The sequence below is a fragment of the Artibeus jamaicensis genome, unplaced genomic scaffold, assembly GCF_021234435.1.
Source record: "Artibeus jamaicensis isolate MK-2021 breed Jamaican fruit bat unplaced genomic scaffold, CSHL_Jam_final contig_252, whole genome shotgun sequence".
Taxonomy (NCBI): domain Eukaryota; kingdom Metazoa; phylum Chordata; class Mammalia; order Chiroptera; family Phyllostomidae; genus Artibeus; species Artibeus jamaicensis.
In genome coordinates, this window is record NW_026521538.1 from 220,782 (window position 1) to 238,633 (window position 17,852).

The 17,852-nt window shown below is 50.1% G+C and overlaps 1 protein-coding gene across 49 annotated transcripts in view; it reads right to left on the reverse strand.

Annotated features, from left to right (window-relative positions):
• SORBS1 (sorbin and SH3 domain containing 1) overlaps nucleotides 1-17,852 on the reverse strand; it is a 224,942-nt gene that overhangs the window by 102,124 nt on the left and 104,966 nt on the right. For 25 of the 49 annotated variants that reach the window (XM_053662498.1, XM_053662492.1, XM_053662486.1 and 22 more), the window contains exons 2-5: nucleotides 15,966-16,020; nucleotides 10,093-10,161; nucleotides 7,623-7,718; nucleotides 5,506-5,634 (exon numbers count right to left, since the gene is read on the reverse strand). In XM_053662498.1, coding sequence (XP_053518473.1) covers nucleotides 5,506-5,634; nucleotides 7,623-7,718; nucleotides 10,093-10,161; nucleotides 15,966-16,020 — 349 coding nt within the window. Of the gene's footprint in view, nucleotides 1-5,505; nucleotides 5,635-7,622; nucleotides 7,719-7,871; nucleotides 8,000-10,092; nucleotides 10,166-15,965; nucleotides 16,021-17,852 lie in introns of those variants that run through there. The other 24 variants (XM_053662484.1, XM_053662536.1, XM_053662483.1 and 21 more) reach the window with 5 other exon arrangements.

Sequence of the window (17,852 nt, forward strand, 5' to 3'; positions counted from 1 at the left end):
ACAGAGCCATCAATTATTAACGCTGGGCAAGGAGACTGTCAAAATGCTTCTTACAATAAATGTCACCTCGAGCTCCTGAGGGGGAAGAGGGCCCTGGAAAGTTGGATCTTAGGTAGGTTCTGCAGCCCTGAAGAGACTCAAGGCTTCCCAGGAGAAGTGGAATTCTTTCGCCTTATCTTTTCCTCCAACTGTTCTTTATACGCCACCTTTTCTGGCCTGTGGCCACAGGCCCCTGATATTTTCTTGTGTCTTATTCCGTGTTAATGTCATTTTGGTCTGTCCTAAATTGTTTTGCTGGTCAGTTTCTTCTTGGAATCTTAGAATAACTTTCTCTGGGAGATTTGATGTGTTCTGGTAGAGTGTCCAACAGATGAGAGGGGTTAAAAGCAACTCCAGGAGTGTTTTAAAACTCTGTATTTATATTCATTTGTTATTCTCGCTGTGTGGTGAAGAACTTAACCTTACCCAAAAAGATGTCTGGCATTGCCCTCTGGCTTCTGGGAGCTGATCTCCTAAGCCCTGGAAGGTCACCCAGATGGGCATGTCCCTGAGTCACACCAATAATGTGCTGTAGGGTGTCAGGACATCGGCAGTGGGTAACGCCTGCCTGACGGAGTCTCGGTGAAACCTCTGGACACAACGGCGCAGGTGAACGTCCTGCTTAGAACAGTCTGAGCAACTGTAACACCGAAATGGTAGAACCACACACGTCCTGACTCCCCAGGAGACGACACTAGGAACTGTGGTTCTTCTCCTGGCTGATTTTAATCTGTAATAAACCATAACCATGAGTACAATAGCTTTCGATGAGTTCTCTGAGGCCTTCTAGAAGACTGTCGAAACAGAATGGCTTGGGGAGTCCCCTAACCTTGGAGCTGGCATCAGAAGCGAAGGTGTTCTCTTACGGGGGGACTTGTCCCTCCATCTCCTCAGCTGGCTTCAGTTCTCACACATGGGCTCATAAAAAGGTCCCCAAGTTAATGGGGGGGGCGGGTAGGAAGTGTCTTTCACTGTCCCAACGTTAATTTTCTCATGACATTTTTTTTGCTACTGCCATTTCTGGAGAGTAAATGTGAGACTCTGCCTAGAACAAATGAGTTGATCGCAGGCCCAAGAACCTTTACATCCAAAGCGAACTTGGTCCTCCAGAATCAGGCAGAAAGAGTGGAGCCAACTGGCACAGAATTAACGAAATGTAAGAGTTGAATTGGGTTTTGGCTTGTGAGTCAAAACACAGACATGGATGGTCTTCAGGCTACGCCAGACAGGAAGCTCGGTATCACACCCGCCACCATTCCAGGCTCCTTGTCTCCTCTGGAGTAAAATCACCTGACCTGGGGACATGGGTGGAGTCACTCTGAGCCGACAGGCCAGCACCCAGACCTGGCCGGGCAGTGGTATCAGGAAGCAGGGGTAAGGTAACGCCTCTCCCAGGGGCAGGGAGTCAGCACTAAGATTACTGCACTAAATTCTTTCCAGGTGGTTCTATTCCAAAAACTAAGGTCGTCCACAGTCAGAGATTAGAAGCTGGTCAGAAAAGTGTGGCCTGGGACGCAGAGACAAGCCACCACGTGACAGCGAGAGTCTGTCAGAGCGTTTAAACCAGGCAGCTCCTAAAGCTCCACCTGCCTCTGAACCTCTGAGAGCAGCTCCACCCTCCCCGAGTCCTTCAGTTGCAGGCGGCTACCAGAGGCATATCTAGACTCCAAATTTCCAAATGCCTATTAGAAACTTCCTCCCAGAAGTCCTTCCCTTGCCAAAAAACTCAACATGTCAAAAAAAAAAAAAAAAAAGGAATTCACCATTCCTTCACCTTCCCTCGTGTCCACCAGTGCCAGCCGCTCTCCTGGTCAGCACGGAGCCCACCCTCCAAGCTCCTAGGCACGCTGCACTGAGCCCTGCTGTCTCCCTCTCCTGAGTCCACGCAGCCTCGGCCCCTGGTCTTCATTCCTGTGGCCAGCACACCGGGCCCAGGCCGTCAGGGCCTCTGACTGAAAGTATGGGAGGCCTTTAGGGGACCTCCTTGTCTGCAGTTACTAGAATGGTTACCATTAAAGATCACCCGCTGTATGCCTAGCTCTGTGTTTAATGTTGATATGAAAGAGCTCACTGAGTCCCCAAAACTCTATTAACATCATCCCTGTTTTCTAAGTGAGAAAATTGATGCTCTCTAAGGCCAAGCGATTTGCTGATATTACAAAGATAATGGTGGCAGAGCAGAGCCTTGATAGAGGACTATACAACTCAGGAACGAGGACATGTCTCCCAGGATGAGAGGGTTGGAAACAGGGGGTGTCTCTGAAATGTGGGTGTCCTCTGACATTTCCATTTAAGGAAAGAAATCGGGACATAGCGTGGGAAACTGGAGCTTCCAGTCCACAGGCAACTTGGAGACCTGCAGGAATGGAAGAAGGTGGTAAAGGCAGGGAGCAAGGCAGGGCAAGGGCAGACAGAGCGGACAGGGAACAGATGCTGCCCCGCTGGTGGGGGAGGCAGGACACTCTCTGACACCAGCTGTCTGCGCAGACACTGGGAGCGGGAAGACTCGCTGCCTCACACTGGCCCCCAGTCCAGGCGGGGCACGGCTGCCTGCCAGTACTGCTGAAATCTGTTTTCACCAGGCAGGTCTGGGCCCGGGGGCGACCAGGACAGGACTGGAGACTGGTGTGGCCAGGAAGATGTCATCTAGCAGCCCTGATGGAGGGGGCAGGCAGGGACGCGCGGGGCCAGGGAGCCACGAGGACACAGCCAGAGTCAAGAGCCAGAAGGATGCTGCCGGTCAACGAGCAGTAAGATACGAGGACAAGATCCTGAAGGTCCGACCTCTAGAGTCACATCCCTGGAACCTCCCCCCAGTGTCAACTCATTCCAGCCAGCTGTGTACTATTACTTGGTATGGGACTTTTTTTCCCCTCTACGCAAACCAAGCTTGCTCCTTTGGAACTAGAATGTCTCGGAAGCCATCTTACTCGAGTCCCTCACACTTCATATGTGCCTAAAACGTGTTAGTTAGCCACGGCCAGAAAGCACAGGGTGGACTAGAAGCTCTTGCCTGACTCTGCTGCTGAAACCAGCTGCCTTCTGCCCTCGCCTGATGCTCCCAGAATTACTCTCCCTTCTCACCACTTCTCATCACAATTCCCTGGACTCACTTGGTGTCTGGCACAGAGATGATGCTACATGAATGTCTGAATGAATAATCTGGATTCAGTGATCTCAACTTACAGGATGAAAATCACCTATTAAAGTTAACTTATTGGAAGGTGTGAATGACTGTTATCCCCTAATTAGAATATTTGTGTGTTTAAACATGATTTCTTTCACACAAATTATAGCATTTCCCAACTCCCGGGACACTTGGGCTGTGGCGAGCCCTCTCCAGAGAGGCTGAAACTTATAAGATATAGAATGATTTGGGGGGGGGGGCAGAGAGAGCTTCCTAAAGTGCCTCAAATAACTGCACAGTACTGTAGCAAAAGCCTACTACAGACAGCAGGATAAAGGAGCATTTACATTCTGATAGTGCCACACTATGCCCACCAGAGGGTGCTCCTCCCATCCTCTCATTCACCACCAGAGAAAGGACCAGGTGATTGACAGGTCATTTTATTGAGCCAGTGGGCTGTAGAATGGTTTATCTCTCTAACCATCACTTGGGATTCTCTCTCCCTCAAACATCCTCCAGCTTGGCAGCTGGATATTCCCAGTTAGGCCTGAAGAACAGTTAGATGGTTTTAGGAAGAAATTACTTTGCCTTCACTGTTCGGCCCCACCATTCCTGGAGGTGAACATGGCAAACAGCAGTGGGGCAAGAAGGAGGTGTGGGCCCAGGAATCTAGGGCCCAGAAGTGACTTTCAAGTTTCAGTGCTGGAGGCTGCTCACTTCTTCCCTGAGCCGATTCAGAAAGCTCTCCACAGGGACCAGCATGACCAGAATGGGGCTGGTGCTCAAACCCCAGCCTGGGCTCATCCTTGGTCACCTCCCCGGGCACCTGTGACCAGGAGGGAAGTCGGTTCCCAGGACGCTGGGCACTGACCGTGGCCATCCCATACAATTCCCTTCTCACAGCACACTGCTCCCCACTGTACCGACCAGCTTTCATGCCCGACTCACTTTCCTCTCTGGTCCCTGGGGAGCAGTCGTCCACCCAATTCCTTTTCTCCCTGTATTGCCTTCCTTCCAGAAAGCAACTCCCGTACTCTACAGCAGTAGCTCTCAAATGTGGTCCTTGGACCAGCAGCATCAGTATGACCTGGGAACCTGTCAGAAATGCAAAACCTCGGACGCCACCCCAGGCCTATAAGTAGAAATTATAAATTCTGAAACTCTGACCTGGGGGGCCCAGCAACCCGTGTTTTTACTGCAGGTGGTTCTGATGCAACTCGTGTGAGAACCATGCACTGCCCTACAGAGCGGAGAGGGGCTGCCCCGTCCTGTACTAGCAGAGCCTGGGGAACCTCTAAGTCAGTGTTTCCCAGCTCCCGGGGCACTTGGGTGGTGGAGAGCCCTCTCCAGAGAGGCTGAAATAATTGTATCTTCCAAAATTACAGAGCTCTTTCGAAAAAGCTTGGAAACCATCTTGCCCAAGTCCCTCGGACTTTAAATGTGTTTCAAAGGTGTGACTCACCCAAGGTCAGAAAGCACTACCCCAGGCACTGCCCGGGGGGCCCTGTGCCTGACTCTGCTGGTGCAACAAATGTGCTCACTCCAGATGTGGTGCAAAACTCTTGCCGAATTTCATCCTCACAGTAATGCTGTGAGGCAGGTGCAGTCATCAACCCCATTCTACCAGTGAGGTTACTAGGGCTGAGACTAAATACCTCAGCTAAGGTTGCACAGCCAACAGGCAGTGAAGGACTTGAACACAGATCTATCAGGTTCCAAAGTCCCAGGTTTAAACTTCAACACCATGCTCTAGACGCCCAGAATTCCCAAGGGATGGGTCAGGGTGGGCAGGAGGGCTTCAGGTGGACTTCTTTCACCTCCCTTTGCTCCTGGTTTGCACTGGTCTCCGAACTGCACTTTGACCCCGTTTCCTCGGCTGCCAGGTCATTCCCGCCGCAGGCCCGAGCCTGCCGCACCTCCACTTTCCCGGATCCAGGCCAGCCAGCCGCAGGCACTGCTCAGTGTCCCCTGGTGGCTTCCCAGCCCCAGCCCTTCCGGCCCTCAGAGACACCTAACCACTAGCCCGTCACCCCGCTCCCTCCTCACACCCCCAAGCCATCTTCGTGTTCACCATCACAGTCTGCAAAGCCACCAGCTCTGTAACAAAGTTGCTGCTCATCTGTTCAGTCAAAAGCTAAAATAAAGTGGTGGTTGCTGCTGTGCCTTTGCCTGAATCACGTGAGTACCTGTCAGTTCAGGGCATCGATCGCCACCCATCACAGATGGAACAAGGAGCTGACTGACCCAGGGGCCCCTGGGAGAATCAAGAAGCAGCTGATGAATCCATGCCCTTCCCATGTGGCTTTGACCATCTGCCCCCAGCTGCAGGGTTAGCGCACCTGGTTTGCTTTCATGTTGTGGGCTTTCCTGAGGGCTCACAGGGCTACTGCTTGGGGTGTCCCTGTAGGAGGATGAGGCCCGGAGAGTCACGGCTCCCTTCCCAGTGCAGACTTTTGTAGGGTCCATATCTGAAAAGGAAACATCCAAAGGACAGCACTGAGCCAAGGCTCCTAATGAATTGAGCAACAGTCAGCAACTTGTTAAAGCTGGGGAATGAGATGAACCTGGTTAGAGCCACGCACAGTCTTATGGTGAATGCAGATGAATCTGTGGGTGGTGGAGAGGAACAAACTGCATTTTCAGAGGTTTACCGCCCAACACGAGGTTAGGGAAAACAGGCCACTGTGAGTTCTGAGTAAACGTATGAGTTATAATATCAGCTGAAAACATTTCAAAAGGAAAGTGGGTTTATTTATTTTATTAAATGAAGTTTAGCTTGTTGAGCAGGCGTCTGACCAATTAGTAAGGCACAGTTCGAGAAAGGATTTGGGAAAGACTTCTCAAGCTTCCAGACGAGCTGTCTTATCAAAGACCAGGCTGGCAATGTCAGGAATTATTAGGTGGTTCTCTGCAGAGAAGCAGTGCTCCCTGCACTTCTCCAATAGGACAGGGAAAAGAAAGTCTGAATCAGCAAGTCAAAGCCACGGGGACGACAAGGCAGGACGCCTGGGGAGAGGGCATGTGGGTAAGAGAGCCTCACATTCCAGACGTAATGAAGAAAAGTCACACCAAAGAGAACGACCAGAAACACTACACCCTTCCACGAACAGCGTTCCCTGCACCCCCAGTGGCGCCATCCCTGGGTCCCAACCTCTCCTGCAGTTGACAATGGCCTAATAACAGACCCGGGTCACCTTTCAGAATTCCACTGAGAAGGATTTCAAAATAGGCTTCAAAGGAGCCGGATGCTCTTCCTCCGGGAAATCAGTCACAGGAGGCAAGAAACCGAGGCAGACCACACAGTCCTGGAAGGCACGCGTGCTAAATGTTGCTGCGCAGCTGAGCTGAACCGAATTCCACAGTTCATTACTTCAAACTGCTCGCAGCACAGCTGGGATCTTTGACCTAAAGTCACCAAGCCTGAGTTGTGGGGTAAAGTGTAAGGTGGACGCGGGACAGGACGCAAGCTCAGACGCCCAACGCATCCCCACGCCTGCGCTGGGCGGAGAGAAGCCAGACCTCCTTTCTCCTTCTTTGCACCCTAGCAGCCCCCTTTTCCAACAACTTAGAGCAGTCCTGCGTGTTACAGAAAAGCACAGGCCTGCCCCCTCCCCCAAACACGAAGCACGAAAGCATGATGTGTGGCAGAGAGGGCGGAGCCTCTGACTTGTCCAACCCTACAAAGAGGAGTGACTGATGTCACAGAACAACTGGGAAAACTGATCCATGGCCCACAGCCTTTTCACAAGGAAGAGGAACAAGCTGACAAATCCAGCCTGCTCACAGGTTTCTGAATGCACAGCCAGCTTTGCCCACCTCCTGAAAGCACCACAGGGACAAAGCGTCACCCGGGCCACACTTGCCCTGTTTCGTACAGAAGGAAGCTATGAGCTGGAGCTGATACCTGAACCTTAGCCCTTCTTGGAGAGGAGAAGCAGGAAATGACTGCAGGTGAAGGTCCGGGTGGGGAGGGCGTGCTCTGGGAAATGGCCCAGAGGGCTTCACAGACGTACGTACGTACACCTATCTAGGTTTGGCAGCTGCTTCAAGCTCGGCCCAATTCAGAGGTTCCCTGGGCGGCCACATTAATTCTCGGGGGGACTGGAATTATAAATGAAGTACTGGAAGCTACAAACCTCTAGCGAGAGCCCAAGAAGCCCACGGACCTCAGACCCACACCAGGTTAAATGTTTAGCCTCTGGACTGACCCTTGTCCCAAAGAGGGGTGGGGGGCCAGGTATCTGTCTGTTTGTCTCCAGGCTGGCTGGCTCACAGGAACACACACACACACATGCCGAGGAAGAGAAGAAACCACCCGAGGAAGTGAGAGGAAATGGCTCCTAAACATGCAAGGATTCAGCCTCCAAGTCTTTGTTAGAAGGAAAGAAGGAAGGAAAACCATGCATGATCTGCTAACAATTAAAAAAAAGAAAGAAACCAACCCAAGGAGAGGTACCTGGAGGGAGTACTAGGCCTGGAGAGCTTTTCACTGTCTTCACAGGAATTATTTTAACAGCGGAAATAGAGCGTGCACGCAAAGGGTCGGCAGTTGCTGCAAACACAAAAGGGTGAATGGTGCCTCCAGAAAGAACGTTTGGGAAACACTCAGGCAGTTGAGGAACTGGGCAAGGACAATAGGAGGAAGTCGCCCACACGAAGAGAACACTAGAAAGAGCAGTAGACGTGGTAATTTGAATTGACCTGCCTTCTCTCTTTAGAGTTCGGTGCCAGGACGACAGAACCCTCCCTCCAACCGTCACCCACATGCAGTTGGTCAGTGTCTGTGCCTCCTGCCACACCAGGAACTTGCCAAGATTTAGAGACGCAGATGGCCTGGCAAACAGAGGAAGGGGAGAGCAATCAGGATCCGAGCGGCCCCCAAAGAATGCTGGGGTGTCTGTGCTGGGGGGCAGGGCTCCAAGAAGGAGAGCCATGGCTCGGGCCCCAGGCGAGTGGAGGAAGGAAAGGGACGTGTTTGTGAGAGTCATCACGGCTGCTCCCCCAGAATCTTAACCTCTGGGGTCCTGTGCCTGCTCCTCTCTGAGCACCCACGTGTACAGCCCAAGGTCCTGACACCCAGCTGAGCTTCGAGAGAGCTGGGGTAACTGCCTGGGATGTGGCAAGGGCTGCTGTCTCTCCAATAGCAACAAATAAAGAGATTCGAGCTCAGGTGCTGTGTGCTAACGCCACTCCCATGAGCAACACTCAGAGGTCTTTTGGCCCCAGGTCCATGTAATAACTGGGGGAGGGGCAGGGGGAGCAGGGCTGTTCAGGAAGCAAGATGGTCACTGATGAATGAGCATTGTGCTGACAAGCCCGTCGAGGGGACAGGCAGGGAGGAGCCTTCACGGTAGCCCGTTCACCCTGCAGTCCATCATGCCGCTATTTCAGAGGGCGCACAGCAATCATGTGGCCGTCAATAACTAAGTCGATCGTATCGATGCTTCTTGTCTAGAGATACAAACGTGCTTTCACGGCAATCCTGTGGACCGCTCTTTATGACCAGCTGGGAGATTGGCTGGGTGGGAGGGTTTGGTCACGTTACCATTTTCAGAAGAGGAAGCAAGAGGCTCAGAGAGCTGCTCAGAGTCCTCCAGCTCTCAGGGGAAGAGGCTGAGACCAGAGCTCAGCTGGGCTGGCCCCGGGTTCAGCGACAGCTCAGGCCACCGTGATGACCTTCAGGTTACATCTGCCTCCTCTCTCTGACCAAAAGTGGCTCTTACTGAAGAGAGGGTGGAATCAACCCCCACCTGCCACCCCCCTGCACCCCTGAAGTCTCTTCTTTCAGTGAACGCGTAGGGATGGTGTCAGTGGCCCCGTAGGTTTTATAAGCACCCGAGCCCCAGCCTCTCCCGTGCTCCTCACTGGATGATTAACCCTCCCCTGGCTCCACTCCACAGGCACCTTCAACACCCCTACGTGCAACTTAGCTGAGATCGCCCAGGGCCCCAAGAGCACAGCCCTGCACCAGGAGTGGAGGAGGCGGCGGGCAGGGAGGCCAGGAACCTGCCCCAACCCAGCCGCCCCCGTGCCCCATCCCTCCTGCCCTCTATGCCTCCCCTGCTCAGCTCTTCGACTTTACACTTGGCCTTGTCTCAAAAGGACTACTTGGCAAAACCAGATAAAAAGTACAAAAGCCCAACATGTCAAACTCCGAAATTACTTAAATACCCAATGATAGGACTTTGACCCTCCCTCTTTGACACCATAACATGCAGTGGGATGAAAGCAGAGAGAATCCCTAGAACCCAGAATTTGAAGCAGGAATAAATACTGCAAATCATGCAAATCCTGGGTTTTTTAGAGATGGGAGTTCACGCCCATGAAGAAAAAGGACTGCCAGGGATGCATGCGAGTGGCAGAACTGGGACTTGAACCTGTATCTTGTCACCCCAACTCACGCCACACTGCAGAAGTGACGTGGGCACTTAGCTCTCCGGTCAGCCTCCAGACACTCAGATGAGAGACTACAGGGCAAATGGGACCTCAAAGGTCATCTTATCCATCATTTATGTCACACTTAAGTTTTTCATCCTAAAGCTTTTAAAAACTGAAAAGATGAAAGGCTGTGCATGAAACTAATGCCACTGGAACCATTTATTTCAGCAACTCAGGCTCTTGCCTCAGGGTCAAGGCTGCGAAGGTGAAATGCCGGGTAAGGGAAATTTCAGGCTGAAGAACACCGCATGCATCAGGCATGAGGCACGCCTCGGCCCGTGTGTTTGAGAGCTAAGTCACCTCTGATTCCTGAGATGCAAGAACATGCTCACTTTTTCAGAAAGTTGGTGTGGGAAATGGGTCTCCAACTCAAGGCCCGACAGGGCCAGTGACCAGTCCCACCAGGTGAGTGGTCCAGGCTCACCCCCCTCTGCTCCTCCTGGAAACGTTTTCCAGTACCAAGCCAGGCCTCCCTTTAAAAGCCTTACCTTTGTCCTGCCCATTGCTGCCTGGTGCCAACCCATTCACCACGGCTTTAGAGGTGCCAACGTCACATTCTGAAAGAAAGAAAAAGCACAGGGCTAAAGATGAGGTCCCCCTCCCCCCAGGTACCGAGTCCCACACAGTGTGAGGTGCCGGGGTCATGCAGGCTTCCGCAGGCCTGGGCTCCGGCCCCCTCCAGTGTCATGGGAGAATTCTGAGGACTGTGTGTGGCCTGAAGCAAGAGATGAGGCAAAAGCTGTTTGGGGATGGAAGTATCTGGTGAGTGATATGAATTCTCATGCCTTCTTGCTATGGCTTCATTTTGGACATTTAAAAAAAAATCTGCTTAATTCCCTCAAAAGGGCATCTCCTGCCTGACAAAGGCTTATCTGCCCATTCAAAGGCCACTCGCATGCACCCCCGTGCGGTCGGACTGACTGGGGCAACTGAAAGCTCAGGCTCTGAGACCCTTTTCGCCACCCCACCCCACGTCCAGCCACCAGCAAAATCATGCTGTCCCTCCCTGGACACTGCCCCTCCTCCCAGCCCACTGTCCCAGCGGAGTCCCTTGTGTCATTGTCCCGGAGACAACGAGACCTCCTGACCGTTCTCCCTGCCTCCATTCTGCCCCTCCTCTTCCCCACCCCTCCGTCTGCACGGGGAACACTTCCTAGGCCTGGACCTAACCAGAGCCCTGGGCTTACAAGCCCCAGGGTGCAGGTCAGATGAAAACCAGACAGAACAATGCAGTAGGATTTTCTAAAATCCCTCTACTTTAAACTTGCTGTATTTCCCCTCTGTTTTATTTTATTTTGTTATTTTTTAAAGATTTTATTTATTTATTTTTAGAAATGAGAAAGGAGGGAGAGAAACATGTGATTGCCTCTCGCACACCCTGCACTGGGGGCACCTGGCCAGCAACCCAGGCACGGTGCCCTGGACTGGGGATCGATCCACTGACCCTTCGGTTCTCGGGCCAACACTCAATCCACTGGACCACACCAGCCATAGCTCACCTCTGTTTTAGAAGTAAAAATGTTGGGGTTTAGTCTGGGAATTCAACCATTTATTTATACTATTTGGTTGAAAATGAATGTATTCCAAGTTCCCAAAAATGTACCAAGGATTGTTGGGAATACAGTTTTGTAGTAAGTGGGATGGCCCGTATCTTGGCATACCTAGTTGTATTTAAATTAACGAATTGACCTTCTCGATAATTAAAAGCAAACCAACAAGCCCCAAAGGCCAGCAGGCACGGGACAAAGCCTGGGGACATTCGCCCTGGACCGGAGGCTCCTCAACCCCTGGTCCCAGCTCTCTTCCGGCTGCATTGCCCCCTCCCACTGCCCGACATAGTCACTGACTCTCAGTCACACACTTTTAGACCAGCAGGCCTGCTCCCTCGAGGCTCTGGCTTGAGAATGTGCCCTCCCCCTTTTTTACCTCAAGGAAGTCCTATGTATCCTCTAGACAAATGCCACCTTCTCTGTGTCAGCTGAGACCTGTCTGAATCCTGCTCAGCTGCAGACACTGAGACCCTCGCTGCTCACCTTTGTCCCACCCAGAATCGATGGAGGTGGGAAAGAGCAAACAGGTGGGTGGGCAGGCCCTGCCACCCAAGAACATGTGACCAATGTGCTTGGAGTGACCCTTAATGGCCCAAAGCCAACCAATCATAACAGCTATGGTCTTTTAAACATCTGTGTGGCTGGATCTGAGGAGCTATGCTAAGCATTCGATAATTAGCATCTCATTTTGTCCTTAAGACTCAGGGCTCTGGAGCTCAGTAGTAGGAATTGCTATTCTATAAATAAAAAATTTGAGGCTCAGAGAAGATGCCAGGCTCTGAGATCATTAAGCTGGGGTTTGAACTCTGGTCTGTTCCATCCACAGGCTGTCTTGTTCATCCCTGACTGGGATAAACACTTACTATTTTTTAAAAGATTTTATTTATTTTTAGAGAGAGGGGAAGAGAGAAAGAAAGTGAGGGAGAGAAGCACCAATGTGTGAGAGAAACATCAACTGGTTGCCTCTCATACCCCGATCGGGGGCAGAACCCACAACCCAGGCCTGTGCCCTGACCAGGAACAGAAATGGAATTGAACCCGGGACCTTCTGCTTTGCAGGATGACACCCAACCAACTGAACCACACTGGTCAGGGAAAACATCTTTAATTTTTAAAACGGAAAATATTTTATATACATATACTTTAGATATATTCTATATAAACTAGTTTATGTATACGTATTTAAACCAGATACATTCCGTGTTTTATACATTTTACAGAATATATCTGGCTGATGTATATCCTACTTCCCTAAACGCTAGCACTGGAGCCCCGTCCCAAACCCCAGCAGCTCACTTGACTGAGACAAGGTCACCCCACCTTGTCCTTAACCATCAGCCTTCCCAACACGAACTACCCTCACAGGCCAGCCCAGACGCTCCTGGATGCAGACAGGAGCAGGGCCCACTGCTCCTCCTCCCAGCAGCCTGGACAGGTCCACCCAGGCTCCGCTCTGTTTACTGCCTTCGTTCCACCCACGGATGAAGGCCAGTTCCCCCAGAGGCCAGCATCTCCCTTGCACCTCCATTACTAGGGTGGATGAAAGGAGGGTGTTGGCAATAAGGCCAAAAATCCAAGTAAAAGAAACATCACAGGTTCTATCGCCCCACCTGTCCTTTGACTATCCCTTTCCCCACATACCTGTCCTAACTTTTCTTGGTTGTCTTCTTTCCAGGACTGTAGACTTTGTTTTGGGTCTCCCTGAGCCAGCATCAGAGCAGCCTCTGAGCTTCCCCCGGCCTAGCCCCATGTCTTTCCTTTCTTTTTTGTCCTTCTATTAATTAAACACAGCTAACTTAAAGAAATTTTGAAAGATTATTCCATCCCCTTAGACTCAAACTCTGCAGCACAGTGATGTCCAACAGCCTGGGTTTGCCCCAACTCCACTACTCACTAACCAGTGACCCCAAATTATTAACCACTCAGGGCCTCAGTTTCCCCATCTGAAGAATGGGAGAAGTAAACCATGCCCACCTCTGTGGGTTTGCCAGGAGAGTGAAATGAGATAATGCAGACAAAGCATCCACCTCAGTGACTGGCAGCCAATCCTGACTCAGAGTAAGAATGTAATGGTGCGACCAAGAGGGGGGCCCCAAATAGGGATTGGTAATGGGGTCTAGACTCAAGGTGTCCAGGAAATATTAGAAAAAAACATATAGGATGTCCTCACCCCCACAAGTCTGAGCTTGGAGATGGGACACATGGAGCAGGGCCACTGAGAGCTGTTTTGCATAGCAACAACTTTGCAGCTAACCTCTGGCATGGTCATTTAACATATCTATAACCTTGAACTGGTTTCACAGATATGTTAAATAGTTGTGGCCATGCTTTGAACCAGGAGGATGGAAGTGACTTCCACCTAAAATATAACTGGGAGGCAACTCCCCCTGGTTATAGTGCCTATGTGAAAGCTTGGAGATGACTGGCTCCACAGGGCCACACCTGCCCAGACTTACTATGGCAGCCCAGTATAGCTAGAATAGGAAAATGCTGACAGGTATAACTGATTGTAGGAGGAGTCGGAAATGAGGCTGCTGAGGAAGACTGGCACTGGGATTTAAACCCAAGTGTGGCAGCCATGCTGGGGCTTTTTGGGACCACGCAGATTTAGGGTGCTTCCTTTTTGCCACATGGCTTAAGAAGCAGGAGAGACTTTTCCAGGAAGAAAAGGGGTGAAAGGACTCTTGCTGGTGGGCCATGAGAAGGTGCCATATAGCTTCGGGGTCAACTGGAGATCATGGCAGTGACAGAGCTGATGGTGCCAGGAGACTGAATCATGGACCTCTACTTCTTTTCCTGAGATACAGTACCCTGGACTGGGCAGATAGAGAAGGAAGGACTGCATTTATGGGTATTCTAAAGGACTCTAGTATTTTAATGAAGACATTAAGTCATTACTCTAAGTCTGTATAGCTTTAAAATAAATAATTCCTTTCCTTTTCACCAATCTCTGGCATTGAGAGATGTCTTTCCTGTGGTGATGGGCAAAGTGAACCTAGTACGAGGGGGGAAACCCCTGGAGGAAAAAGGGGGGTCCTTTTGGTAATAGTATATAGTGCACTCCCCTCGTCTGTTCTGTAGCAAGAAGAATGCATCGTTTTCATGCTGCTCAGTCCACTCAGTCCACCAGAGGTTAAAAGAAATGTTTTCTACATAGCTGCTCTCTTCCCAATGATCATTTTAATATTGGCATAGTATCTCATCGAGTAAATACACAATGAACCTATTGACTCCCCACCTTCCTTTGGGTGATGTTTTTGTTTCCTTCAAATGAAGATAGACATTCCCAAGAGTGGGATTATCAGGTCAGAGGGTCCTGACTTTCTGGACTCTGGCTGTGCAAAGTCTCCAGCCAGCACCACGCCCAAGAGGAGACCCTGGGGACAAGTCCCACAGGGACTCCACAGCCTTGCCCTCCTGCCCCTCCCTTCCTACTTCCTCTGCCCTTTATTTGTGCCAGGAGAAAGCAGCAATGCCAGTTTAGGCTAATTCTGACATTAGAAGAACAAAAAACTTTAGGCTGCAGAGCAAAAGTTTAAAAAAATGACAACAGAGACAAAAAGTTAAACAAAAACAAAAAATGAGTTACAAAGCAGGAACTGCTGGCAGTACCTGAATCCACCTGGAAGGGAAAGTGTGCAGCCTTTTCATGCCCAGCAAAAGCACGGATGGCACTGGGAGCAGTGAGTGAGTGAGTCCTCCTCATAAGGAGGAAACTGGGGCTGATAACCGGCGGACGGAACGCTGGCCAAGCCTTGGGCAGGGTATTCATGCCTCACTTAATCCGCACACAATGCCAGCGAGGTGGCGCTTTTCAGACGGCCACTTTACAGAGGAGGATGCAGAGAAGGGTCCACCACAGGCCCAAGGTCACACAGGTGGCACCTGAGGAAGCCAAGTTGTGGCCCTGATCGGTTCCACCCAGAGCCCTCCTTGGTCCCAAAGCACACATGGCCCTGCCTAGTTTAGGACTTGGCTAAAGGGCACTGTGTGCAAATGAATGAAAAGCCTTGTTTTTCATCCCCAGAGGTCTCTGGGAACACCCTGGAAATAATGCAGGATTAGAGCACCCTTGACCGAGCTCTCCCCTAGACACCCCCACCACTCCCGCTGCCTCCGGGTCGTGGGAGGCTGCAGCCGGGCTCAGTAGCTAAGGTGGACCTTCATTTCCAGATGGAAGCAACTCGCCCTCGAACTCAGAGCTGGAAAGCAGACAGCTCCTGGCTGCACAATGAGCAGGAACGCACTCCCTTCCCATCTTCCCCAGCCGTACTATCTCTGCCAGCTCTACGTTAAACACACTCAAAACTGGTCATCTGTTTAGGTCTCACAAAAGGGTGACTGAAGGGCTCTGCCCGCCAGGACGAAGGCCCATTAGATTAATTTGCACCCTGGGGCAATTACGGTCAGTCTGTTTACTTTCGCTGCCGTCACTGGGATTAAGAAAGCCATTGGGGTGTACATACGTCAAATTTTTATCAAATTGTATACTTAAAATATCTGTAGTTTATTGTATCCCAATTATATCTCAATAAAGTTGTTAAAGTAGACGGAAAGGGAGCTATTATAAAGGTCAGGATGTGAGCATGTACAGTGTGTGGCACAGTTCCTGTCACAGGACAGATAATAAATCCATAACAATGAATGTGATGACAGTGATGACGACGATTTATGGCAAAGCTTTAGCACTTACCCAGGTCCCAAAAACTAAAATATGAAATGCAGTTGGGACCTTCAGAGTAAGGAGGAAATCTGGGTAAACTGCCTAGTTCTGTAGATTTGTCCAGAACAAAGGGTTTTTAATGACTTACCAGAGCTCATGGTGGTGACAGGACAAGTCCTCTGCAACTGGGGCTCTGAACTGCTCTGCAGAAAAACACATATCACATAATGGCATTGGTGAGCGGCAGGTTCAAGACAAATCCCCGTGGCTCATGTTAAAAATGAAAATAACATATATATCCTTGATGAAGCAGAGCTGAACCAGGAGTCAGCGTGGCCAGGCTCCTGGTTCTTGGCCTGCTACGCACCAGCAGGACCTCGGGCACGTCACGCAGCCTTTGTGGTCTCAGTTGTGTTACCCATAGTTGGTCTCAGTATTATCCAAGGCCTCTTCCAGCTCTAAAATTCAATCAAAGCCCTCAAGTCACAGGAGTGCACATAGGTCAGGGAGAGCTTGAAGCAAAGGGCCACATTTTGGGAGAAAGGTAAAAATCACAGTATTATTGGAGGTTAATAATAACAAAAACAACAGCAGCAGCAATAAATACACCTTATTAGGCACAGGGAAATGTTCTAGATGCTTTCAATATATTAATACATTTGCTCCTCACAACGACCCTACAAGGTAAGCTCTAACGTCCTATTAGTCCACACAGATGAGGGAACCGAGGTACAGAGAGGTGAACAGCTTGCCTGCCCATGTGGCAGAGTCGCTACTGGAACCCAGACAGCCTGACTTGAAAGCCCAGGCTCGTAGGCGCTGCACAGACCACTGAAATTCAAATGGATCACCCTCTTATTCAGTGTGGTCTCATCCTTGGGCCCCAGTAACCACTGATCTGCTTTATGTCACTACAGTTTCTTCTCTCCTAGAATTTTATATAAATGGTACCATAGTGCATGTAATCTTCATACCTGGCTTTGCTTGCTTAGCATAACACAGTTTAGCATTTGGTCATATATATGTGGGTCCTTATCTGGACTTCATTCCGTTCTGTTGATCTGTCTTAATCCAATAACTCACTGCCTTGATTACTATAGCTTTATAGTAAGTCTTGATATAGGTAATATGAGTCTTCCAACTGCATTCTTTTTCAAAATTGCTTTGGTTCTTCGATTTCCATATAAAGTTTAGAATCATCTTGTCAACTTCTACCAAAACCAAAAACAACCCCCAAAAAAAGAAGGAGAAACCTGCTGGAATTTTTATTGTGATCATGTTGAATCTATACGTTAATCTGGGGAAAATTACCCTTTTAACAACATTGAATTTTCCAATTCATGAGAACAGGCTATCTCTCTTCTTATGCAAGTCTTTAATTCCTCTCCGCGGTGTTTTGTGACACTCAGACTTCAGATCCCACACATATTCTGAACAGCAAGGTACAGCCGAACGTCTGAAGGACAATCTGAAGAGCGAGTCTTCAGGGTATGTGGCACCTTGCTATTTAAAGTGTGGTCTGCAGACCAGAGACTCTGGCATCAGCTGGGAGCTTATTAAAAATGCAGAACCTCAGTCTCTACACCAACTGAATCAGAATCTGTATTTTTAAAAGACCCCCAGCTGGTCCCTGTGCAGTTTAAAGTATGAGAAGCAATGATGTAGAGGAAACCAACTCCCAGGTTCATAAATTCTGTAATAAGAAGGTCAAGGTATGGTTTGAAGGTCTGCACAAGGAGACATGCTTTAGCTTCCTTTTTAACACGGGCATTGTTTCCTTTCTGGGTGGCTGCCTTGATCACTGCCCTCGGAATTGACCCAGGAGAATGCTCAGGGCAACAAGGAAATCATTCTAAGTCCTATGCAGCCCAAATCAGCAGTACTTTGCCTCTGTCACTGTCAATATACCTGGGACTACCCTTGACCCTCAAGAGCCCCTCAGATCATTGTCTAAGTGGTGGAAACATTTGTTCTCTCAGTCAAGGAACACAACCTTCTATGTTCTCTACGCCCAGTGGTTTCTAGTCCTGGTTTT